The sequence below is a fragment of the Dermacentor variabilis genome, chromosome 3, assembly GCF_050947875.1.
Source record: "Dermacentor variabilis isolate Ectoservices chromosome 3, ASM5094787v1, whole genome shotgun sequence".
Classification (NCBI taxonomy): domain Eukaryota; kingdom Metazoa; phylum Arthropoda; class Arachnida; order Ixodida; family Ixodidae; genus Dermacentor; species Dermacentor variabilis.
Window position 1 is genome coordinate 39,811,947 of NC_134570.1, and position 27,639 is coordinate 39,839,585.

Sequence of the window (27,639 nt, forward strand, 5' to 3'; positions counted from 1 at the left end):
ACACGGGTTCGCGAGCCTGCCAGCCGTCTCATCGAGCGCCACCGAGAACGCTTACGTCGACTCCGACCTCGTTCCTGCACCTGCCTTCTGCTTCGCCGTGTCGTCCGCCATGGCCGCCAGGGCTGCACAGGTTCTAGAGAAGCGGAAGCGCGCAGAGTATAACAAGTCACCAGCCGCGTCCAGCACGTCATCGAAACGAGTGAGTGCGGGGAAGTTCCCTCGTGAAAATCAATTCTGCAGCCTTCAGCACAGCTTTGTCCCGTTTATAGAGTTATCTCACTCTTTATAGCTTTGTCAAGCTTACCCCGGTAAGAACGCTGACCGTGAGGCGGCTTTTTGCTAGACTATACAACGTGAGAGTCAACCACAGATAAGGCGTGACGCAACACTGCTCTCGCAACGTAAGTGGTGAGACGCAAAGCTTTATTGCTCTGAGAACAAGTGGTGACAACGTTTGCGCGATTGGAGCACACTGAAAAGAAATCTTGTGCCATGCCTTGTCCACAAGCAATAATCGTCATCGGTCTTGTTTGCGTTGCCTTATTTGAAAACTTTAGGCATGCTATTTTGCTGACAAGAATGCTTTGTCACGCTGGTAACGCACATGGAGTTCACGACATGCACTCTTGATAGACGTTCACACTTTTTGGGTCGTATATTTTTCCGCAGTGATAATCGTCATCTGTCTTGCCCGCATTTCGTCTCTTTAACATTGCGAGTCCCCTAATTTCTAGTAACGAACGGCTTCCGCGTTATCAGCGTGACAAAGCATTGTCGACAGGAAAGAAGCGAGCACTGAGTTTCCAAGAAAAGAACCTCAAGCAAGGCAGATGACCATTATCGTTGAGGGCAAAATAAACCACAAAGGGTGAAAACTTCTTAAAGAGCAACGTGCTGCTGCTTTCACGCCCCTTCAACTCCATTTCTGAGAGTTTCTCGCGCCCTTCGGGATACAATTCGTCCTTTCCTGCACCTATAATTGGTGTGGCGCTGGTACCATATGGCGTTCATAAGGTGGAGGGACCAAGGGCGCTATTCTCAACACGCGTGGCGGCTGCACGGCCGCCATTATCCGCCATGTTGACTCTCTGATTGGCTGTGGAAAGCTCACGTGCCTTGAAATTTGTGCCGGGAAACGGAAGTTTCGCAAAATTCAATTTTGCGTTTTCATAAGGATGACGAAACGTGACGTGGAGCTGCAAATTTTATCGACTAAAACATTTTTTGGTCCTTGGCAGCTATATTGCGACGTTAGCGCGTCAAAGAGAAAGTGAGCGGTGGCGTACAGAAGCCAGTGCAATGCATCTGCGATTTCGCGAATATGCGGTGGCGATCCAAGATATGCGCCATGCCAGCTTTCTGATTGGCTGAATGAATATGCCGTAGGGAGCGTCGCAGGAAGGGCCGTTTCGTAAACGTCAATTTGACGTTGCGTTACGTTGTGCTGGGACGCCATTAGAGATTTTCCGCGGTAATTTGTGGTGCAACGAGCCACGCGAATTATGTTGACGAGCAGCCATATGCAATGTGGGCCGAGAGGAATGCGTATCGTCACATTTTCCCCGTCGTTTGGCGCCACGAAAATCTTTTGTTCATGACGCGTGCTCATAGTATTTGCATCGCTCTCGGGTGGTGTTGGCATTTGTGTTTGGGGCATCATTTTTTAAGAGAACGCGTTTGTACAAAATAATATTGGTTGAACATAGCAAACTTTCGGCAATGTTGTCCTCTTTTCAGTGCTGCATTTGTATTGTAATCCAGATTAATGCCTTTTCGCACAATCAAAAGTTATGCCAACAGCCTCTTTCTAATTTATACAACGCAAAGCGGCGCCTTGAAGTTTCCTCCCGCGGCGCGAGTAAGCAGCGAAATGAACACGAGATGGCAGCGCCGGCGCTTGCGTTGCGCCAACGGATATATCGGTGATATTCGGCCTTCCCCAACCTGCACCACCTACACAGAATACACCCCACGAGGATCACTGACGAGCGCCCGTGGTGCACAGACGCACCCACACTAAAGCACATCACATGGGATTGCCCCAGGAGGCCTGCGCCCATAGACAGCCCCATAATACACCAACATCCACTAATGAAGAATAGGCAGTGGGAGGCATGGCTCGCGGACGAGGGTCGGGAGAGCCAATCGGCTCTTCTGGAACATGCCCAGCGAGCCGCTCGTGAAAGTGGCGCCCTGGAATAGGATCTCCAACCATCGTGCCTTATTTTATTTATTTTCAATAAAATTTTTACTCACTCACTCTCAGCCAGCAGAGTCGGGCAGAGTCACTTACGTTTTACGAGATAGCGATAACGTGGCCTAGAACGGGCGCGCATCACCTCTGGTAGGTCGCGTATGTTGACTCAAGGAAGAAAACAAGCGTGTTGGCGCCAACGTACGACTAGTCATCCCATTTCCCTGGGACACGCGTCCTAGCTAATGAAGCAGACGACGGCTTGCACGGCTTGTAGTTTCTTTATTTCATTTATTAAGCACAAGTAATTTCCCCTATGTTGTCCTTGGTGTCAGTGTTTCTTGGCTTCTTATGATATGACTATATATATATATATATATATATATATATATATATATATATATATATATATATATATATATATATAATAATAATAAACGAGAAGAAATGGGTTTAACCGAGGGGCCTGATCTTTATTAAGCATAAGAATCCAACAAACATTGACACCAAGGACAACATAGGTGAAATTACTTATACTTAATGAATGAATTGAAGAAATTATACATTTCACTTTCATTAAGTCATTCAGTTAAATTTCCATACTTTCATTTCTATTAAATTATCATTTCTTTATTTCATTTAGTAAGTACAAGTAATTTCTCCTATGTTGTCCTTGGTGTCAATGTTTGTTGGCTTCTTATGGTATATATATATATATATATATATATATATATATATATATATATATATATATATATATATGAAGACTTCTTGTCATCTATAAAAATCCTAGCTTTGAACCCACGCATCGCGTCTTATAGTCGTCTTAAGAAACATTCGCTGTTCCGTTTCGTTTTGGTGACCACTGCACATGTCCGTGTGTCTTCCGCCTGCCGGTGTCTACAACAGGCAGCACCACGAAAAAAAGACAAGTGTAGCTTACCGTAAGAAGCACATGGCGTTGTGTTAAGCATACTCCTTGCAGCTGTCATTGTTCGCTCCTGTACACGTACTTGACGTACCAAAAAAAGACAATAGCGTACTATAACAAAGCACATGGCGATGTGTTAAAGCGTCTTCCTTGCAACTGTCACTGTTGGCCCATATATACGTATTTCTTGCTTTAAACGCAAGAAGTAAAATCAGAATGCGAAGCTCTTCATCGCCTTTTTCTTTCTTCTTTTTTTTTTTTACACGTGTTTAGAAAAGCCAGCAATCGAAGCATGGAAAGTCACGAACGAAGAAAACGGAACTCCAGGAAAAGGAGGACCAACCGACCATGAAGGATGCCGCGTCGACGAAGCCTCCCGAAACCGCTGCAACCCCAGCAATGATAGCAGTGGTGAGTCACGGGCATCAGCATCATCATCAGCACCGAATTCCCAGCTGATCTTAGGACCCGGGTCTGAATAAAAGCGAACGAAATTCATATATTAGGATAATATCCGTTGGCTGAAACTTTAAGCAGCGAAAAATTACGAAAGCAGAAAACACCGCGGGCCGCGCGCGGATGAGTGAAAGAACAGACGGCGCGTCGGCTCTGTCTTGGCTCTGTCTTGGCTCGGTTTATGGCCGCGCGTTTACGTTTTACGCAGAAAAGCCGCAGCGCCGTCTGCGGTCGCCGTCTTACTCACCGACGGCGCTACGTCACAATGAGACCATGACGTCAACACTCCTCGATCGGAGGGCGAGTGATTTGAACTGCGCTAGTCGAAACCTCAGCAGTCATGGAGGCATTACGGAATCAGGGTGTAGATGAGCCATATGTAAAAATACTGGAAGATATCTAAAGCGGCTCCATTGCCACCGTAGTCCTCCATAAAGAAAGCAACAAAATCCCAATAAAGAAAGGCGTCAGACAGGGAGATACGATCTCTCCAATGCTATTCACAGCATGTTTACAGGAGGTATTCAGAGACCTGGAGTGGGAAGAACTGGGGATAAAAGTTGATGGAGAATACCTTAGAAACTTGCGATTCGCTGATGATATTGCCTTGCTTAGTAACTCAGGAGACCAATTGCAATGCATGCTCACTGACCTGGAGAGGCAAAGCAGAAGGGTGGGTCTGAAAATGAATCTGCAGAAAACTAAAGTAATGTTTAACAGTCTCGGAAGAGAACAGCAGTTTACGATAGGTAGCGAGGCACTGGAAGTGGTAAGGGAATACATCTACTTAGGGCAGGTAGTGACCACGGATCGGGATCATGAGATTGAAATAACTAGAAGAATAAGAATGGGCTGGGGGGCGTTTGGCAGTCATTCTCAAATCATGAACAGCAGGTTGCCACTATCCCTCAAGAGGAAAGTGTATAACAGCTGTGTCTTACCAGTACTCACGTATGGGGCAGAAACCTGGAGGCTTACGAAAAGGGTTCTGCTGAAATTGAGGACGACGCAACGAGCTATGGAAACAAGAATGATAGGTGTAACGTTAAGAGATAAAAAAAGAGCAGATTGGGTGAGGGAACAAACGCAAGTTAATGACATGTTAGTTGAAATCAAGAAAAAGAAACGGGGGGGGGGGGGGGAGGCATGGGCCGGACATGTAATGAGTAGGGAAGATAACCGACGGTCATTAAGGGTTACGGACTCGATTCCAAGGGAAGGGAAGCATAGCATGGGGGCGGCAGAAAGTTAGGTGGGCGGATGACATTAAGACGTTTGCAGGGACATGGCCACAATTCATACATGACCAGGGTAGTTAGAGAAGTATGGGAGAGGCCTTTGCCCTGCAGTGGGCGTAACCAGGCTACTGCTGCTGATGATGATGAAAGGTACGCGGACGCTTCATAACGTATTTTCTCTTAAAATAAGTCTTTTCTTCGCACGAAACAAGCGTTTGGAGGTTTCTTGGATGCTATTTCAACAGTCCACGTTTACTTAACATTAAATTTTAGTGTCCCTTTAAGATTGGCACATGTTTTCCCAGAGGGCGCCATCAGCTCGGCGTAACTTCACAATAGGGCAAGTACACTAGTGACGTTTTTGACTGGTCGATTCGGAGGAGGATTTCTTGCTCCGTGGCAACGAATCCGAATTTCACTGGTCGATCTGGAGCGGGTTCGCGCATTCCGCTGGTCGTTTCGGATCAACTCGCTCCACGCCGGATCACTCTCACTTGCTCCGGGCGGAAATAGCTCGCGTCACTTCCGTCTTCGAGCGAAATCGGTAACCCGTCGGTACTCGCAACATACGAGACGTTCATTTGAGGGATCGCCAGTCGTTTGTGCGCCGGTGCGAGTAAGAGCGGGCGCGCGAGAGAAAATCTAGGGGGCTTTTGCTCCTTGAATATATGACTCTGCCTAGGCACTACGGAGGCGGTTTCTTAGCTCGTGTTGTATGCGTTTGTGCCCTCGACATGTCGGCGTTGCGGAGTGCGGTCTAGCTCCGCCGCTGGCTGCCCGCGCGGTGAGGCGCTGGGCACGGACGCCCCATTTGGTGATAGCTGTGTCTGTGTCTGAAGGTTCTGACTGTGTTGTATAAGTCACGGGTCGCTTTTTTCGTCGCGACGACAGATTGGATTTTTGAAGCGAAAAACTTCACTACGCTAGTCAAGACCGCGCTTCGCGCGAGCTGGCGTATGTCGGAATTGGCTCCGTAAGCGTGTTCGGAGTCGGCGCAGGTGGCCACTGCCGCGCGCTAGGCGTCGTCGTTTGACGTTCGCAGCAGGCGCGTGTTTATCGCGGAGGCCGACTATATAACCGCTTGCCAGAGAATAGGCGTACGCATTCAACATGGAAGAAGGGAGTGATACTACCGATACAGAGCGCTGTGTTTATGGCTGTACAGAAATCGCAAGACAATATGCCCAACAATGATGAATAAAGAAGTTTAATAATCCTGCATAACTTATGGTATATATCATTGATAAGCAATTTGCATAACTACACAAGGCACACGTATAGCATAACCATAAGCTAACCAAAGCATACCCATTAGTGAAACCGTAAGCATAACCCTAGGCTAAATCTTAAAGAATAACCATAAGCTAAACCGTAAGCATATCCATAACTTAAACCAAGCATATCCATAAGTTAAACCATAAGCATATCCATAGGCTAAATCATAAAGCATAACCATAAGCTAAACCTTAAGCATAACCATAGGCTAAAACATAAAGCATAACCATAAGCTAAACCATAAGCATCACCGAACCTTTTGGCTTCAGAATAGGTAGGCGTTTGGACGATAACTTGTTTGTTCTTACTCAGTGTATTGAAATATCAAAAGCAGAAAGCAGACCGTTGTATGTGGCCTTTTTAGACATTACAGGAGCCTACGACAACGTAGACCGCAACATCTTGTGGGATATTCTGGAAGGGGAAGGCTTAGGTAACGATTGTATACAGCTTTTGAGAGAGATTTACCTAGAAAATACCGTTTGCGTTGAATGGGAAGGGATTAGGAGCGAGGAGAAAGTTCATATCAACAAGGGACTGAGGCAGGGGTGCCTTTTATCCCCGCTGCTATTTATGATGTACATGGTGAGGATGGAGAGGGCGATAGAAGGAAGTAATATCGGGTTTAATCTCTTATACAAACAGGCGGGTACAGTAATAGAGCAGCAACTCCCAGGTTTATATTATGCGGACGACATTGTGTTGCTAGCCAACAAGCAAAGTGATTTGCAACGTCTGGCTAATATCTGTGGACAGGAAGGCAACAATTTAGGTTTGAAATTTAGTGTTAGAAAATCAGGTGTTATGGTATTCAATGAAAACAGTGAACAGACAGTGGAGATACAGGGCCAAGAAATACCTCGGGTAACAGAATATAAATACCTTGGTATATGGATAAACGAAGGCAATAAATATATGGAAACACAGGACAAAACCATAACAGTAAAGGGGAAGAGAAATGCAGCCATAATGAAGCACAGAGCGCTATGGTGATACAATAGGTACCAGGTCCTCCGAGGTATGTGGAAAGGTGTAATGGTTCCAGGACTTGCTTTTGGAAATGCGGTTGTTTGCTATAAATCAGGGGTACAATCAGGACTCGACGGGAACCAAAGGTCAGTGGGTCGCCTCGCATTGGGCGCTCACGGGAAGACTACAAATGAAGCTGTGCAGGGTGATATGGGCTGGACTAGTTTTGAAGTGAGGAAAGCTCGCAGTAAAATTCAGTATAAAGAACGGCTGAGGAATATGGAAGAAAGTAAATGGGCTGGGAGAGTGTTCAGGTATCTGTACAGGAAAAACATTGATTCACAGTGGAGGAAAAGAACTAGGAAGCTTACCAGCAAGTATGCGGCCTGTAGGGTGGACAACACAGCAACAAAGAAGGTCAAGCGGAAAGTCAGAGAGGCTGAGTTAATCTCATGGGTGGCGGCAATGGAAAAGAAACCTGCCATGAGTAACTACTTAAGAGGAAAAAACGAAATCAGTTAAGAAACCATTTATGATAACTCAAAGGGAAGCTCATTACTTTTCGAAGCGAGATCGGGATGCCGAGATCGGGATACCTATAAAGCGAGATATAAGAAGGAAGAAGAAGCATGTGCTTGCTGTGGTAAAGCTAGGGAAACTACGGAGAATGTTTTATTAGAGTGTGAAGACGTCTACCCAGCGGTCGATTTAGGCACCACTGGCCTCCTTGAAGCCCTTGGGTTCAGAGGGAGCAGTGGTAAAGCAAACATGTCCACAATAGACAGTAGTAAGAGGCGACTGGAGGATTGGTGGAAGTAGGGAAACGACAAAAGACGGAGACGTACGAAAGCACAGTTCGCAATAAGGGATCAGAAAATTTGGGCGTGGTAGTTCATAGCGTTTTTTCTTTTTTCATTGTTTAACCTAGGTAGGATATTAGAGAGTATAGTAACAAGAGCTTGGTGGCGCAACCCACCGCCCCGTTCCAAAGGGGACGCTTATAATATCCATCCATCTATCCATCCATCCATCCAGCGCAAGTCGCGCTCTGCTCGCGTTTGCATTGACAACGCTTATGAATAGAAGCCTGCGAGCGTGCCAGGAAACATTTAAAATGGCTCCTGCTTCAGCTGCACTTTAATGCTAAGGGTTAAGAGCAAGCTTTAGCTCGGGTGCTTCTATCTTAAACACATGTAAATGGAGAGTTCGTTTTTCTCGGCAACCACTACGCTAAGTTTGACAATGTCTGTTGCATTTAAAAGAAAGACTTTAAACCTGGTGACTGTTGGTTTCGAATTTCTTATTTAGATCGTCAAGCTTTTATAAAAATTGGCAAAAATCAAAAATTTTCAGGAAACGAAACTGTCAAGTTTACAACCCTCTAACTGAGCAAGGAAAAATTGTATCACATTTCTGTGAACTACATCTGATAGTACGTCTAAAGCGGACAAATTTGACATGTTACACATGAATCGAAAAAGTTTCAGTAATATGAAAATAGAGCTTTTGTAGAACCCTTGTACACAACGTAACAAATTAACGTAAGATATAAAATGACATTAAATTTGGCCGCTTTGACTGATCTAATGGATGTCTTTTAGAGAACCACGATATCTGTTTTTGATGCAGAATCATTAATTTATGAACTTCGTGCGTCTATCTTCTTTACGAAGTTTTGAATTTTGAATACTTATTTCACGAAATTCAGGCCCTAAATCTAAATTCCGCTTCCAAGAGTGACTAGAATTTAGCTTTCTTTCTCAAAAGCATCAAATTTCATTAAAATCGGTTCAGAGGTTACCTCAGAAAAACGTATTTGCGTTTTACGTGTATTTGAATAGGCCGCGTCAAGTTGGGCCCGAGCTAAAGCTTCCTCTTAAGTTTGTCCGCTAATGAACAGCCACAAAGTGTTAGTGCCGTGTGCAAATCTGGAAGGCGTTACGCCGTGCTTCGAGTACTCACGTTTGTCCCGACGAACGTGAGCATTTAACATACATACATACATACATACATACATACATACATACATACATACATACATACATACATACACACACACATACATACATACATACATACATACATACATACATACATACATACATACATACATACATACATACATACATACACACGTACATACGTACATACATACATACATACATACATACATACATACATACATACATACATACATACATACATACACACATGCATACATACGCTTTACACGGTGTCCCTCCTATTATGCACCATGATTTAAAGATATGCTAATGCCACGTAGCTGGACAGAACCCAGGTAATTTTGTTTGCAGTCTCGTGGAAGTACTCAAATTATTATTTTTTTTGTATTCCGCTTAATTACGCAATTATTCCCAATAAATTAATCAACTTCTCAAATATTATATTTACATGATGAGTGTCAATGAGAAAATTGTAGAGGAACGTTCTGTTGCTCAATACCTGCTGGATAAAACTGTTTTTCCGAGCGTGAAAAAAGCCCGCGAACATGTATTCGCGGGCCGCTTTCGTGCTCGGAAAAAGACTTTTTGTCGCACGTGCTGAGCAACAGCAAGCTGTATCGGGAGTTTTTCATGTTGCTCTACAATTTTCTTATTGACACTTCTCAGATACCATGATATTTGAGGAGTTCATTAATTAAGACTAATTGTGTAATTAGGTGCAATGCTAAAATAATTTGAGTATCTCCAAGCGACGGCGAACAGCGACGGCCAGGCTGATGGAGGCCGCACCCTCGTCGAAACGTCAATAAATCGCTTCATACGAGCGCCTACTTCACTTCACCCCACCGAAATGCGCCCTCGGTGGCAGTGGTCGATCCCGCGACCACTGCAGCTCAGCAGGGGAACGCCATAGCCAGTGGGTTAGTGTGGCGGGAGGGTCCACCGCCCTCTCGCAGTCCAGGCCCAGTCAACTGCAGTGCCACGGAGGCCCGACGGGGCCTCGACACGTGACCACTCACTATAGCGGATTGTGGCGCCGGAGCACAAAGGCACGCGCAGCAGCTTCCGCAGTACTGTTGCGCGGGGGCTCACGCGCAATTACCATAGACCAGAGGGCATTGTGGCGTCACCCCGGGCGTTCTGGTTGAAGAGGTCTACACGGGGGGTCAACTCTTCATCCTAGCCCCACGCTGAGCTATTTAGCGCAGCCATTTGACGGCGTTTGTTCCGGCTTTTGTTCTCTCTCTCTTTCTCTCTCTCCAAACACACACACAAACACACACACACAGATATATATATATATATATATATATATATATATATATATATATATATATATATATATATATATATATATATATATATTGTCGCGGTACAACGCGTACAGAAGATAGGGAGACGTTCAAGAACAACAGGACAACCTGTTCAAAAACAAACGGAACCGAGCCACGTCTTCGTCCTCACCCAATCTCAGCCACCCGCTAGACGGAGTCCGTTAATGTCCCCATCGTCGTTGTCTCCTAAGTAGAATACACGCGTCATTTGGCCCTCCCTAAAAAAGCATCGCCCCGATGCTAAACCAGAAATGTCACTCGCGGAAGTAAGAGTCTCTCGCATAGTTATTCGCCCGCATACGTCTTCACGCGGGCAACGTGCACGAGTTCAGGACAATGCTTGCGGCGCCGCGTACAACTGGCACTATCGGGGACGACCGCGACTGCGAAGAACCGACGTATGTCGCACCGTTGATAGGCGACCACTTTCTTTTCACTGCGGAGGCGCCGGCTATATTTCGCGTAATTGCTGGCATCGCGACACGTCGTTTCGACTTCATCGTCCGTGGTCCTATGGTCGACGTGCAAATGACGATTCGATGCTACGCCGCGAGCACGCTACTTTTCGGGAACCTCCAATAGCGCACCCGAATGACGGAGTCCGTTAATGTACCCATCGTCGTTGTCTTCTAAGTAGAATACACGCGTCCTTTATATATATATATATATATATATATATATATATATATAAACGAGAAGAGAGGGGGTTAACCGAGGGTCCCGATTCTTATTAGTCATTTCGTAAGAAGCCAACAAACACTGACTGAGCAACTAATCTGAGCCAAACACTGAGCCAATAACACTGAGTGTCTACAACAGGCAGCACCACGAAAAAAAGACAAGTGTAGCTGCTTACCGTAAGAAGCACATGGCGTTGTGTTAAGCATACTCCTTGCAGCTGTCATTGTTCGCTCCTGTACACGTACTTGACGTACCAAAAAAAGACAATAGCGTACTATAACAAAGCACATGGCGATATGTTAAAGCGTCTTCCTTGCAACTGTCACTGTTGGCCCATATATACGTATTTCTTGCTTTAAACGCAAGAAGTAAAATCAGAATACGAAGCTCTTCATCGCCTTTTTCTTTCTTCTTTTTTTTTTTTTACACGTGTTTAGAAAAGCCAGCAATCGAAGCATGGAAAGTCACGAACGAAGAAAACGGAACTCCAGGAAAAGGAGGACCAACCGACCATGAAGGATGCCGCGTCGACGAAGCCTCCCGAAACCGCTGCAACCCCAGCAATGATAGCAGTGGTGAGTCACGGGCATCAGCATCATCATCAGCACCGAATTCCCAGCTGATCTTAAGACCCGGGTCTGAATAAAAGCGAACGAAATTCATATATTAGGATAATATCCGTTGGCTGAAACTTTAAGCAGCGAAAAATTACGAAAGCAGAAAACACCGCGGGCCACGCGCGGATGAGTGAAAGAACAGACGGCGCGTCGGCTCTGTCTTGGCTCTGTCTTGGCTCTGTTTATGGCCGCGCGTTTACGTTTTACGCAGAAAAGCCGCAGCGCCGTCTGCGGTCGCCGTTTTACTCACCGACGGCGCTACGTCACAATGAGACCATGACGTCAACACTCCTCGATCGGAGGGCGAGTGATTTGAACTGCGCTAGTCGAAACCTCAGCAGTCATGGAGGCATTACGGAATCAGGGTGTAGATGAGCCATATGTAAAAATACTGGAAGATATCTACAGCGGCTCCATTGCCACCGTAGTCCTCCATAAAGAAAGCAACAAAATCCCAATAAAGAAAGGCGTCAGACAGGGAGATACGATCTCTCCAATGCTATTCACAGCATGTTTACAGGAGGTATTCAGAGACCTGGAGTGGGAAGAATTGGGGATAAAAGTTGATGGGGAATACCTTAGCAACTTGCGATTCGCTGATGATATTGCCTTGCTTAGTAACTCAGGAGACCAATTGCAATGCATGCTCACTGACCTGGAGAGGCAAAGCAGAAGGATGGGTCTGAAAATGAATCTGCAGAAAACTAAAGTAATGTTTAACAGTCCCGGAAGAGAACAGCAGTTTACGATAGGTAGCGAGGCACTGGAAGTGGTAAGGGAATACATCTACTTAGGGCAGGTAGTGACCACGGATCGGGATCATGAGAGTGAAATAACTAGAAGAATAAGAATGGGCTGGGGGGCGTTTGGCAGGCATTCTCAAATCATGAACAGCAGGTTGCCACTATCCCTCAAGAGGAAAGTGTATAACAGCTGTGTCTTACCAGTACTCACGTATGGGGCAGAAATCTGGAGGCTTACGAAAAGGGTTCTGCTGAAATTGAGGACGACGCAACGAGCTATGGAAAGAAGAATGATGGGTGTAACGTTAAGGGATAAGAAAAGAGCAGATTGGGTGAGGGAACAAACGCAAGTTAATGACATGTTAGTTGAAATCAAGAAAAAGAAACGGGGGGGGGGGGGCATGGGTCGGACATGTAATGAGTAGGGAAGATAACCGACGGTCATTAAGGGTTACGGACTCGATTCCAAGGGAAGGGAAGCGTAGCATGGGGGCGGCAGAAATTAGGTGGGCGGATGACATTAAGACGTTTGCAGGGACATGGCCACAATTCATACATGACCGGGGTAGTTGGAGAAGTATGGGAGAGGCCTTTGCCCTGCAGTGGGCGTAACCAGGCTGCTGCTGCTGATGATGATGAGAGGTACGCGGACGCTTCATAACGTATTTTCTCTTAAAATAAGTCTTTTCTTCGCACGAAACAAGCGTTTGGAGGTTTCTTGGATGCCATTTCAACAGTCCACGTTTACTTAACATTAAATTTTAGTGTCCCTTTAAGATTGGTACATGTTTTCCCAGAGGGCGCCATCAGTTCGGCGTAACTTCACAATAGGGCAAGTACACTACTGACGTTTTTCACTGGTCGATTCGGAGGAGGATTTATTGCTCCGTTGCAACGAATCCGAATTTCACTGGTCGATCTGGAGCGGGTTCGCGCATTCCGCTGGTCGTTTAGGATCAACTCGCTCCACGCCGGATCACTCTCACTTGCTCCGGGCGGAAATAGCCCGCGTCACTTCCGTCTTCGAGCGTAATCGGTAACCCGTCGGTACTCGCAACATACGAGACGTTCATTTGAGGGATCGCAGTCGTTTGTGCGCCGGCGCGAGTAAGAGCGGGCGCGCGAGAGAAAATCTAGGGGGCTTTTGCTCCTTGAATATATGACTCTGCCTAGGCACTACGGAGGCGGTTTCTTAGCTCGTGTTGTATGCGTTTGTGCCCTGGACATGTCGGCGTTGCGGAGTGCGGTCTAGCTCCGCCGCTGGCTGCCCGCGCGGTGAGGCGCTGGGCACGGACGCCCCATTTGGTGATAGCTGTGTCTGTGTCTGAAGGTTCTGACTGTGTTGTATAAGTAGCGGGTCGCTTTTTTCGTCGCGACGGTAGATTGTATTTTTGAAGCGAAAAGCTTCACTACGCTAGTCAAGACCGCGCTTCGCGCGAGCTGGCGTATGTCGGAATTGGCTCCGTAAGCGTGTTCGGAGTCGGCGCAGGTGGCCACTGCCGCGCGCTAGGCGTCGTCGTTTGACGTTCGCCGCAGGCGCGTGCTTATCGCGGAGGCCGACTACATAACCGCTTGCCAGAGAATAGGCGTACGCATTCAACATGGAAGAAGAGAGTGATACTACCGATACAGAGTGCTGTGTTTATGGCTGTACAGAAATCGCAAGACAATATGCCCAACAATGATGAATAAAGAAGTTTAATAATCCTGCATAACTTATGGTATATATCATTGATAAGCAATTTGCATAACTACACAAGGCACACGTATAGCATAACCATAAGCTAACCAAAGCATACCCATTAGTGAAACCGTAAGCCTAACCCTAGGCTAAATCTTAAAGAATAACCATAAGCTAAACCGTAAGCATATCCATAACTTAAACCAAGCATATCCATAAGTTAAACCATAAGCATATCCATAGGCTAAATCATAAAGCATAACCATAAGCTAAACCTTAAGCATAACCATAGGCTAAAACATAAAGCATAACCATAAGCTAAACCATAAGCATCACCGAACCTTTTCGCTTCGAGGTATCCAGGCTTAACTTTAGCTAAGCCCCAGTCAATTTTTTACAAGCACTGCTCCAGGAGTGCACATGTAACCGGCAAACGGAGGCCTCAGGAGAGCACCTGTTATAATAAAGCAGGCGGCGCAGGATCTCCAGGGCACCCAAGCGGTAGCGGGGGGGGTCAAAGCTGGAAGCAGCGCGGCCCGTGGGTTCGGGCCGTGGAGGCCGAAGCGTGCCGGGGGTGTTCGCATAAAGAATGGGCTTTCCGCGATGGCGGGCAGCCGATCTTATACACACCCCTGCAACGTGCAGGCCTCGGCGAGCGCCATCCCACGGACCAGTTCGGGTTCTAGCTTTGGAGCCCCGATCCCGCTTTGGAGTCCTGGAGACTCCACCAGTAATGCGAAATAATGACGCGTTGTCAGAAATAGTACAAAAAAACACGATTGATTTAATATAATTACGTCCAGAGGCCAACTTGTGACGCTAAGTTCAGCAGTACCGCGACTTCTGCAGCACCAGACACAATTAACTTTGCCTCTGAAGGTACGTCAGACAGACTTCCTCGCGCCTGCAGCGGTGGTGCTGAGTCAGTCATCGTCACCGGCGGTCTACTACGGTCGCTACTGCGCACACAGAAACATCTGTGATGTTATTTACAAGGTACATCGCCGTAAGGCGCGAGAAAGCTATGATCCGGCATGACTAACTTAGCACGAGCGCAGATTTGCGAGACAGTCTGACCGACACAGCGGTCGCCAAATCGGGCATCAGTATCTGCTGCTTCACCATTTTACCGCGCCAGCAGCCAGCGTCGGAGCGTAAACTAACTCAACCTCACTCCGAAATGCCAGAACGCCTAGAGACAAACGCCTACAACACCTCAGTAGTACCTAGGCAGAGTCACATATTCAAGGAGCAAAAGCCCCCAGATTTTCTCTCGCGCGCCCGCTCTTACTCGCGCCTGCGCACAAGCACCTGGCGATCCCTCATATGAACGTCTTGTCTCGCAACATTGTGTTGCTCGCCTTTAGCGACGAGAGTTCGGACGACAGCGATTACGAGGTGACGCTGGTGCTGCACGAAGCCTTCTATGCACGTTGTCCATACACAATCCTCGCGGACGCGACATGGAAATCACAGTCTCTGCTACTGCCGCGATCAAATTACGCACGGGGGACGGCCACTTTGGTTGCCGTGGAAACGTACAGAGCGGAAGTCGGGCATGCTTTCCGGAACCGGGTTGTGTCACGTGTAGGCAGACTTCCTGCGTGATCCCCCGCGGAGCGTTTTTGCGCCCCGCTGGCCGATTCGGTTTTGTGAAACCAGAGCGCTCGCTCGAGGATTTCGGCGGCCGCTCCAGATCGACCAGTGAAAAACGCCATAACTCTATGCTGGGCGAAAAAAGTGGCAACCGCAAAGGCGCCGCCATGTTGCTACGACTCATTTAGCAACACTACAAAACATTCAATCTGTTATACAAGGACAAGCATTTACGAGTAGCGCGATTTACAAGCAGCGCGTACGTATACGCGCTACTTATACGCGGCTACGACTGTCGTGCAGGATCTGTAGTTTATTGTGAGAACCACGCTGGATCTACAAGGTGTGACCGACATCAGCGAGAGTTTGAATCGACTTCCAACATTTCGTCATCGTTATTATTGCCGTTAATAAATAATCGCCATTCTATCATCGTTGTCGTTCTAATCATCAATATATTATCATTGTTATAACAGTAATAATAAATGTAATTATAATCACCGTCATCAGCTCGGCTCTCCAAATAAATTATATGGTTCGTCATCATGCTCAGCTTTCTCACATTTTTGAACTGCACCACCTTTGAAATTGTTCCACGAAAGAGGCTAGAAACTAGCGTTAGAAACAAACGTACCCGATAAGGAAAAGTGGCGGTGACTTGCCAATAAAGAAGACACTGACTTCAAAAAATAAAGAACGGTATTAGTTTGCATGTCTGTGTGGAAATTGATTCGTCCCATTCTATACCCTATTATTGAAATTCATGTCGCTTCAGAGCAGCTTGCTTTTTCTCTGCCTTCAGGAAAGCAGTAAGAACTGGGCCGAGCTGTTCCCGGATCCGGAAGCACAACCGGTACGAAGCCATCACGCATGTTATAGTACACGCGGGGAAATACTGCCGAATGCAATGGAATGCGTTCGAAGCCTTTCGATGCGTATATTACAGAAGAAAACTATATAAAGAAATCAGTGTGTAAAAAAACAAAACTTTCTGTGCTGTTTGCGTTCATTGACGGTTTTCGGCGGTGGTGTTGTAGCACACAAAACACGAAGAGACGTGTCATTCATTCTCATTCCTTTACTGAAGAGAGCCCAAATGAGCAACACTTTCTTACGGCGAATTTTCTTTCTCCCGTGTCATGTTAGGTGAACTCCCTCGAGCGCAGAGGGGTAAGGTTAATTATTCGCTTCCCGACTGCGTCGGTACAGAATAGGGTTGTGCTCATTCCCAGCCACCTTTCTCTCTATTCCCTCTCTGATATTCTCCCTGCCTCTTCCCTGGACTCGTTGCTGTTGTGCTTCAGCACAGAGGCAAGCGCGGCAGCTCGATCTTGCAATGCTTATGCGGGCTGTCATGCCTAACTAACCTCTCCCTTTTTGCAAACAGCGTTACGTCACTGCGAGTGCCCATCCCATCTGCCGCACCTTCGAAGTTGGCGCTGGTTGGCAAAAAACGTTGTCAAAAAGGCCACATAAGATGTGTTACAGGCTAGGGGTAATGAACATAGATGAATATTCCTCCAGAAGACTAAGTAGTGATCACAAACGAATCAAGCTGTGTTTTAGAAGAGAAACAAAAGTAGGAAGGAGGCAAGATGAGCAATCACATGGGATTCTTTTTTACTCCGAAAAGCAGCTACAAATAGCAGCCCAACAAATTAAGGAAGTAATTTCTAAAGACATTAAAACAGAATTGTCATAGAAAGTTAACAGGGCTATTCGAGCCAGAGCTTGCTAAGGTACGAGTCATGCCCATAGGGAAAAGACGACGTGTAACCCAAAGGCTGGTGGGTGAGGAGATTAAGGTGACAGAGAAATGTCAGCAACCGTCCAAGGAACACAGATATTCTAAGCAGAGGGGTGAAGCAGAAGCTCATGTAGACAGAAAATGGGATAAGTTATTAAACTGTAGATAGGAAGCATCCCATTTGATCAATGAGAATATTAGAAGAAAGGGGACCCAGTGGTTATCAGAAGTAAACAAAAAGGATAAAGAAACAGCTAAAAAAATTTTGGAAACATCTCAACTCTTCGAGTAATAACAGTAGCCTAGAGCAGAAGTTTATACTTACACCTCAAGGTGTTCGGCTAGGAGGAGGTGGGGCAATGGAACATATAAGAACAGTGATGACAGAAAATACTTAAAGAATGAAACATTGCATGCACTCTATAATATCTGTCTATCATATGATAGACCAGTTATTGCAGTGGCTCCACATGAACAATGCGAGTGGGAGAGGGCAGAGGAGACGGTTCCTAGTAGCACGTCCACAGGTACTGATGGCATCCAGATTATGTCAATAAAGACATTGGGCCCAAAATCTAAGCAAACATTATGTGAGGTAGTGTGTCGAAACACACAGTGTATCGAAAAAGCAGAAAAGGAACACAGGCCCCTATGGCTAGCATTTCTGGATATCAAGGGAGCCTATGACAGGGTAATCCATGAGGACTTGTGGGACATACTGGGTACACTAGATGTAGAAGATGGTGTAGCTAATCCTTTGAAAGATATCTTCAAAACTAACAAGGTGTTTATAAAATGGGGAAAAAGTTCTGAGACCATAGAGATACAACGGGGGCTTAAGCAAAGGTGCGCTCTGTCACCTTTATTGTTCACATTATATCTGCAAGGATTAGAGACCAAATTAGAGATGAGTGGACTTGGCTTCAGCCTTTCTTCTTTCAAGCAAGGAGAACGGATTGAACATTCATTATCAGGACTGATGTAAGTGAATGACATTGTACTTAGGGCTGACAACAAGGAAGATTTGCAGCGCTTGATGGACATCTGCAGTAAATAAGGACATAGATTAGGTTTAAGGTTTAGTAACGAAAAATTGGCAGTCATGATTTTTAATGATAATCAGGCTGGCAAGCACAGGATTGAGGGGGTTACGCTGGAGGTAATGGATAAGCACAAATTTATTGGTGTGTGGATAAACAATGGGGCTGCGTACCTATTGGAAACATGAAATATACGTAATAACTACAGGTAGCAGGAATGCAGCTGTGACGAAAAATAGGGCACTGTGAAATTACAATAGGTACGAAATGGAGAGAGGGATGTGGAATAGGGTGATGGTTCCTAGTCTGACTTTCGGCAATGCAGTCCTGTGCATGAGATAAGAAGTTCGAGCAAGGTTGGACATTAAGCAACGAGGGGTGGGTAGGCTTGCTTTGGCAGCACACGGAAATACACCAAGTCAGGTGAAACAGGGTGACATGGGATGGATATTCATGGAGGGTAAGGAGCCACCAGCAAGATATAATTGCAGGAGCGATTGAGCGAAATGGCTGGGAAAGCGGTGGGCAAGGAAAGTTTTCAGTTACTTGTAAATGAGGAATGTTGACACAAACTGGAAGAAGCGAACCGGAAAATTGTGAAGCACATATCTGTACACTGGCAGGGAGGCAAACCAAGAAAGATTGGTTGAGAAAAATGTTAAACTGAGACGCGCCTGTGGAAAACAGGGATGAAGATGAAATCAGCACAGGAAACATACAGAACTTTCAAGCAGGAAATGGCCAAACATCTCTAGAATAATTCTGAGGAAAGCTCTTTGTTGTTTGAAGCCCGGGCGGGAGTAGCGCGGACTAAGACGTATTTATGACTATTTATGGTTTCAGCCCCATCCATCCATCCATCCATCCATCCATCGTTCATGTGACCTGTTCTCTGGTGTTACTGTATATATAGTAAGTTCGTAGATGTTGCAAGTGACAGCATCTACGAACTGTGCTTAGAAAGTATAATCGTCCCCGTTTTCCCGGCACAACATAGTGTTGTTGCCGAATGCACGGTTCCCTTAAGAGAGCATGTAGTGATTTCGCAGGAGGGTGTCTCTCTTGTAGATCAAACAGCCACAACAATTCATTGCTCTTCGAAAGCCAACATTTTATCACAGATGATGCACATTTTCACGGTGCCGAAATTATACTTTGCTTGAATGACTGGTCTCCAGACAAAAATGAGTACTCTAGTGCCGGAAAGGTACTCATTTGGGACCCATTTAAACTGTACTTTCAAACGATATTCAAGATTAATTTTGTCAATAGCTATCAGCCATACCCATCATGGCAGCTCAGTGGAGTCTTACCAAGTGGCGTCGCCTAAATTTGGATGAGGGAGGGATGCAATAACTTGTTACCTTGCTTTAGGAGCACGGTAAGGTACCCCAGGTGGTCAAAATTAATCCGGAGCATTTTCCTTCCAGTGTCCCCCATAAACAGTTGTGCAGCTTAGGCATGTTAAACACCATAATTTAATTTGAGTTATTATTCATGGTCATGTGAATGTACAAAGCAACAGCGTACTACATACATACACAATCAGTTACACGGTAACTTCGCTGTGTCTGCTGCCTCCCTTAGCTGCTTCCAACTTTACAAGACCAGCTTTTGCATGTTTATGTGCATCATCACAGCAAGAAGTTCATGGGTAAAAGTGGGTATAACAAAAAAAAGTTCAATTGCACTTAAGACCCGGGAGATCTGCGTTAAAATGCAGATCTCGCGGGGCCAATGTACACCCCAAAGGGTGTACATTTGCATACGCTTTAAAAATGTTTACACCCTTTGGGGTGCATATCTGCCTCACACAACAGTAATCGTCATCTCCTTTCCTTGTGTTTCCTTTCTTGAAAACGCCGCGCCCACTACTTTCCTGCCGCGAATATGTCATGCTGATAACGCGCATGACATTCGTTACTGGGAAGTACCGGGCTCGCCGCGTTAAAGAAAGGAAATGCGGACAAAACAGATGACGTTTATTGTTGTGTGGCAAGATACTACTCAAAGAGTGTAAACTTTTCTTAGAGTGGAAGAGTGTACGGCCGCCCATCAGATATACACTGCTGCTCACGCAGCAGTAGATAGCGGTAGCTTTGCGGCTCTGGCGTTGCACGAGGTAGCGGGTGTCAGGATTGGGAGGTCAATCCCACCGTTCGTAACCAGTTGTCAAGATTGGAGTCGGGCATGAATTAGATGGTAGCTGGCCCATGCCGTCATCCAACTTATCCACGCTGAGGACGTTGTTGAAGTGAAGGACTGCTCCTCATCGAGAACGAGGAATATGGGTTTATTTCCAGTATCTACATAAGGACGTTGCAGTTCATCAGTCTAGCATGACTGCGAGAGAAAGTACAATAAGTAGCCGCACAACAGCGGTTTATAAACACTCGGTCCTCCCTCGATCCCTGTGTGAGGGATAGGTTCGACCAGTAGACGAGCCGCCTCTTTGCTGGAGGGTTTACACACACACACACACACTTCCGCACAGGTTCACGGTCCCCACCGACGTCAGACGGTCTTCGCAGAACTCGGGGCTTACGTCAGGAAAGGCGCATCTTATTCCCCGAGCTGACCCCCGCAGCGCTGCCGCCGGTTCTCCATTGTCTTGCGTATTGAAAGGCGCGGGGGAAACGTTGCCGCCAAATACGTTCCCTCGGGGACTCCCCCGCTCGCGGCAGACCAGGTCGGCGGTCGCGTGGTCAGTCACAAAGCCTGGTTCGTCGAACTCATCTCGGCAATTCCGCGACGCAGAGTGGCGGACGCGGCGCATTGTCCTTGGTACACAGTAGACTTAGTGACGCCGTGTGGCTTTCCCGGAAAAGTTGACGCCGCTGTCGCAACCGGCTGGCAAAACTTGCACCTCAGTAGGCCGTTCTTAACACGGGTTTGATCGCGACAGCGGCAGTCGCAATTTGATGAGGGCGAAATGCAGCAACGCTTCTGTGCTTATATTTAGGTGCATGTTAAGGAACCTCAAGTACATGGTCGGAGTGCCCTACTATGGTTTGCCTGATAACCAGATTGTAGTTTGGTCAGGTCAAGCACAGTAATTTATAGTTTAGCACTTCTGCCATTATACGATGCGCCATGTGACGCAAGGGCAATGCTAACTTCCTCGCAAGCAATGGATAGAAATGCACATCATCTGAAGCAAACACGTTCTGTGTACTATACGCAGACACGCACAACTGGCGTACGCAAGGTAGCATTAACATCAACTTACCGGTCTCGTATTGCACTAAACGCTTAAGAACTTAAACATTGCAATAAACAACACCGGCAATTTAGTCATTCTACGCAAACAGCACAGAAATCTTCGCTTACATCGATTCCCACCCTGTGTGAGACCCGAGATATGGATCTGGGGATTAGCGCCTTCGGAGGAGCTCGGTCACAGCATGTTCAGCGGCCTAAGATAGTAGCCAGTACGACTGTGCGTCGGCACAAATAGAAGCAATCATTGTGCTGTTCACCTGTTAAGAAGTAATCCAAATTCCGCAGCTGAACAAGCTTAGCTTTTCCGAATCATCGTCACGGAGAGCTATTTCACTAGCGGATGAAGCATTTACTAGCGCTCCGCGCTCGCCCCCCCCCCCTCCCCGAAAGAAAGAATTAGAAACCTGCTGAAGGGCCTATTGCTGTTCGTATCACTGTCCATACAAAATAAAAATAAAAAATTGGATAGATGCAACTACTCATGCGTTCACTCACTCCCGTGAGGTCAAGGGCTTTGCTTTCCTGCGTTTAAGGCACCTAATTTTGCCGTACGTAGGCACAGATATACCTGTGTCACTGGTTTTAAGATCAAATTGGAACGTTCTCGGGTATCAGCACTCAGGTAACGGTAATATTTCAGCTAAATACATAAGAACATTCATTTTCCAATAAGACTAGCATTCACATTACCAGAGCAATAGCTACACTTAAGCTGTGAGCGCACTCCAGCTCTGTCAGAGGGCAAGCGCTGACTGTCTCAGCAGAGAACTTTATGTAGTTTTCGGAGAGCGGAAGGCAGATGCACTCCGGTTATGTGTGTGGAGTTTCCACTGAATTCCTAGGTAGTCTTCTAAGGTATTTTGTTTCTGTATAGCTATGTGGCGACCAGCTTATAAAACAAAGTCACCTCTATTTCTATATTTCGTTCTTTTTTAGACTGGAACCATGAGGTCCAGTTGCCAACATTCATATGACAAGACCTTCATCACTGCGATGGCGCTGTTCCTCGCCAGTGGAGCCCTGCCGATGATCATGATATGGTCCTTGTCACGTGCTACCATAGTGTTATGCAACACTCCCGATTGTCATAGGCATGTCACTGAGCTCAAGGAGACCATGGACACTAGCGTCGACCCCTGCAACGACTTCTACAAGTTCACGTGTGGCTCCTGGAAGCCGAAACAGGGAGAGCGCTCCATGGTAGCGCGAGTCTTCGCCGACTCGACCCAAATCGCCATGGAAGAGATGGAAGGCCCGAGCGAAAATGCCGTGGTGCCAAAGGTGATGGACTATTACAAGAACTGCATCCAGCTACGCAATTTCACGCCGACCGATGTAGAACTCTACATGAACTTCAAGCAGGGCCTGGGTTTCTTGTGGCCGGAGAAAAAACAATCGGCAATCGACGCGCTGCTCCCGTTGCTGAACCTTACTATCACCTGGAACATCAACTTTTTCTTTCATCTAGAGGCCTTGCCTGCATACAAGCGGAGGCCGCAGACGCTGTACATTACGCGCGGCCGATTGAGCACCAGATGGTTGGATCCCACGTGGACGCCAGGAACGTTTGCCGAAGTCGTCAGACGGCACTGCGGTGAACTCGGTGTCGCGCCGCCGTCCGACTCGAGCATCCACGAACTGAAGAGCACCGTGGAGGAGATCATAAACACCACGCTCAAACTTCCGCCGGACGCCACGACTGACACGCAGATTATGATGAAGGAGATTGAGCAGCTGATGCCCAAACGGGGGTACGACTGGCTCATCAGTCTGAACAAACTGTACAACCCCCAGTTCACGTGGACGCCGGAGAGCCCCGTCGCTCTGGAAGACGAAGCAATACTGCAGAACGTGTACGCCCTGCTTGAGAACTACAAGGAAAACAAGCAGACGCTCATGGAAGGATTATCATTCGTTTTCCTCCGAATGTCCCTGTGGTTCGTCGCAGGGAAACCAGAGCTGCGTCTCAGGGCTGACCCCAAAGTGGGCCGGCGTATGTGGAAGCTGGCGTGCGTCAAGTACATCGCCGGCAACTTCGGTTTGCTGATTGCGGCCAGCCACATTTATACGCGCTACAGCAGCAGTGTGCGCGGCCAACTCGCACGTTTCCACCGAAGCATTCAGAAGACGATCAAGCAGCAGCTGGAAAACGCCGAGTGGATAGACGCCACCATCAAGACTAAGGCGACCGTCAAAATCGACGCAATGACTCTGGACACGATGCCAGAGGAGAACTTCTTCTCTGACGTCAATCTCGCTCGGTTATACCGAGACTTTCCAAGTGTCGCCGCCTCGTTCATTGAAAACTACATCAAAGTCGCGGAAGCCTACCGGCTCCTCATCGGCCATGACAACTTCATCAGCGTCTACTCCAAGAGGCTCGGGGACGGCTCGCCAAGTCGATACGACTACTACTACAACATCGCCTACATATATCTGGGTGTCATGGAGCCCCCCATACTCTACCTGAGTGGCACGACAGCCATGATGTACGGCAGCTTCGGCACGCTCATCGCCGAGTGCATGGTGCGCTCGTTCGACAAGCGCGGCGTCCTCGTCACGGGCCAAGGCAAGAGAGAGCTTTGGTGGGACTCCCCGGCTTACACACAACGAGTCGGCTGCGACATCTTATCTGACCGCAAGTCCGGAGGCAGTGGCACAACCTCTGATGCGAACATGCTGCCAGCTGGAGGTCGCGACCCGCGGGAGATTCGGTTTGCGGCCTTGTTCCCCCTGGCACCGGCATTGACCACATCGTTCATTGCGCACCGCCGAGCTAGCATCAAAGACGGCAGGCGCGTCCAACACCGCCTGCAAGGGCTCGACGACTACACCGATGACCAGGTCTTCTTCCTGACCTACTGCCTCATGACCTGTGCTACAAACATCACCGGTGAGACCTGCAATGTGCCCCTACGACAGATGCAGAGATTCGCTAGCGCGTTCCGGTGCAGGCCCGGTTCACCTATGAACCCAAAGAAGAAGTGCACTTTTTTCTCGTAACTGTGAAAGCGCGTTTTCTTTTTTATAGTATTAATTTCCTTGGTTCACTGCATTGCTTTTTTCTAGAATGTCGATCTTGTGATAGAAACTAATGATGCAGCTTAGGCGATGTGCTGTTAACAATTTCAGTTTTATCCACTCAAGAAAAATATTTGACGGCCCACAGCAACGTCGGTAATTATTAGTATTGAACAATCGAGTGCCTCGAATGGCGCAAGGTGTACCCTCACGTATATTTCGAAATTCTATTTGCGTTCAAAATTTCCAGGACACTGTACTTTCAAAAGTCCCAGGTTTCTCTTCTGGCCGCCACATTATGTGTCGTACTTGAGCAGCTTTTGATGGAGCACGGAGCCAGCTATTCAAGCGTTATTGCCTTACGTGACCAGCTGCTTGGCAGACCTTCCAAAGCTAGGTTTGCAGAAGCAGATGGCTGTGTGCAGCTGTGGACACTGTTGAAAACACGTGCGCATGTGCACACGGCGTGAAAGACTTTGTCCGCCTCCATGCCTCGCATACTATCTTAAGGACTTGCGTAATTAAGATATCGCGTTAACAAACCGCGGGGCTGATGGCACTCACAGTGGACTTTTGCATGTTTCGGCTTTGTATATTATCTCGATTTCGAGGGTACACGCGCTGCACACTTTCTCCTCGATAAAGAATCTAAATGGCGGAGCAGCACAGCTGGCTGAGAAGTGGGTGCCTGTCTGTGTATAATGCACAAAGATTTAAAAATATGCAAATGCCACATAGCTGGACAGAACCAAGGTAATGTTCTTTGCAGTTGCTTGGAGATACTCTGATTACTTTTTCTATTCTGCCTAATCACATTAGTCTTAATTATTTCACCAACTTCTTAAATATTATAATTGGATGAAATTGTCAATGAGAAAATTGTACAGCAACGCTAAATACTCCCGATACACTTTCTGTTGTTCAATACGTGTTGCACAAGTTTTTCCAAGTGTGAAAGATGACTGCGAAAATATGCAAAGTGCCTCGAGCAGCCAGTCGCGCGGAAGGTTTGCATGTCTCGTTAACACGCCACTCCTTGTTAATTTGACCTCTGTTAATTCATAAAATCGGATAATTCGGACTAGCTTTCTTGTCCCGACAGGCGCATGCCTTATTTTATGGCACCAACATCTCGTTCATTTGGACGTTACTTCGCCGCACACCTGTTAATTCGGAGAACGCTCACAGCACAGCCAACGTGCAGTTCCTCAAACGTGCAACGTAAAAGAGCAAAAGCAGCGCTAGTGTCCAACCTAAACGAAGCAGCGGAGTCTGCATCGACAACCACCAGCGGAAAACGACAGGAATGCCCGAGCGCATCGTGTTTGTATTCACAGCATGTAGGCCAGTGTTTGCCGCTGCGCATGACACCGTGTTCCGTGATCGCGTCAAAAGTGACTGCGATCCTTTCCACTGCATTTGCGCCTAATAGCAGTTTCATTTTAGCTTAGTGCACGTTGGCAATGCACCTTCAGAACTGCGTACTCAGCAGTTGTAATTACAGCGTCGATAGCGACTACTGTTTTGTCTGCAGTGGACGCGCCAAGCAGTACTAGTTTCGTTTTGACTCGGTGTATGTTGCCGGCATGCCTTTGTAATTGCATGGTCACGACCTGCACATGATTACATTGAAAGCGACCACGGTTTGGTCCGCTGCGGTTGCTCGGGTTGTAGTTAAGTTTTGTTTTGACTCAGTGCAATGCGTAAGGCATAGCGCAGCCCACATGCTGGCATCAAATCTGCCAGCTACATCGCGACAGACAGTTGTTCGTTGCTGACCAGCTCGCGGGCTAAAAACATAAGCTGAATGTGCGCGTGGTAGCGAAAAGCATGTCTCGGATGAAGACTAGGGTCTTGCGCAGCGGCCGAAATGCGAAAGAAGCCGCGCTGCCTTTTCCCTTGCGACCTCTAATCAGTCACGAGATGACGAGAACTGCCGTTTTCACACTGTGTTTGCGCAATAGACCCAGAAACAGGATTTGCTGATTCATTCGGTAAATAATATCGTATTGATGCAGTAAGCATTTCATTGTTATTTGCCAAGTACCCTCGATAATTCGACGTTCGGCTAAGTCCGACATTCTTTTTTTTTCGGTCCCGTGAAATCCGAATTGACATGGTTCTAGTTGATTGATTTTTAACTTGTAATCGTGGCCAGTAACTTTTTCTTTCTGTAACGTGCACGAGTCGGCGATTTCACTTTACTACTTTTAAAACTGGACTACTATTTAAGCGGGTACGCTTTAACGAGGTTTTACTTACCTGCTGAGAGCGCTTATTTGTTAGCTCTAACGGTAAATGCTATGAAGCATGTGGGTGCACTGACGAACTGCCGTTAGGGTAACAGTGTAACTGTGTTTTACAAACCTCTGCAAGGATGCACATTGTGCACTGGTATTAGGATTAACTATGCTGCCTCTTGGATTGGCCCAGTTTACTTTTGGCCAGACAATCATCCACGGAAAGTGGCGGGAAGAATGAAAGAAAGCTTCGCGTTAATTTTAAGCAGGCTAGCACACCTCTGTAACAAGGTAACCCCAATGATGCATTCAATACCGCTGTCTGTATTGTTTGGTCTAAATTAGAAATTGCTAGGAATTGTACGATTACAGCTGTTTACATACAGAGTCATAAAACTAAGAAGAACGAGAGAGGCACTTGTCTTGTTAAACACGCTAACATTTAGCACCAAACGGAGGCCTATGTCAAAAGACACCAGTTTTGAAAGCCAAACAGTGATTTGTCCCAGTCAATATTTATTGTTTGTCAAGGCTCGTAACAGTTCGCACGCAATCATCGTGTGCAACAATAACTCAAGAGGCCTTGAAACAGTGATAGAGCAGTTGTAGATGGAAATATGGCCTAGTGACACACCCCAAAAGGAACGTTTTGTTTTCTATGCATTGTATGTGTGCAATATATTGATTACA

General features: G+C 46.8%; 1 protein-coding gene across 1 annotated transcript; it reads left to right on the forward strand.

The window, feature by feature from the left end:
- LOC142575448 (neprilysin-1-like) lies at positions 1-27,639 on the forward strand. Its single transcript, XM_075684828.1, has 5 exons — positions 1-199; positions 3,399-3,536; positions 11,480-11,617; positions 16,482-16,532; positions 22,625-27,639. The coding sequence occupies exons 1-5, from the start codon at positions 110-112 to the stop codon at positions 24,689-24,691; spliced, it is 2,484 nt and encodes an 827-aa protein (XP_075540943.1). The 5' UTR covers positions 1-109; the 3' UTR covers positions 24,692-27,639.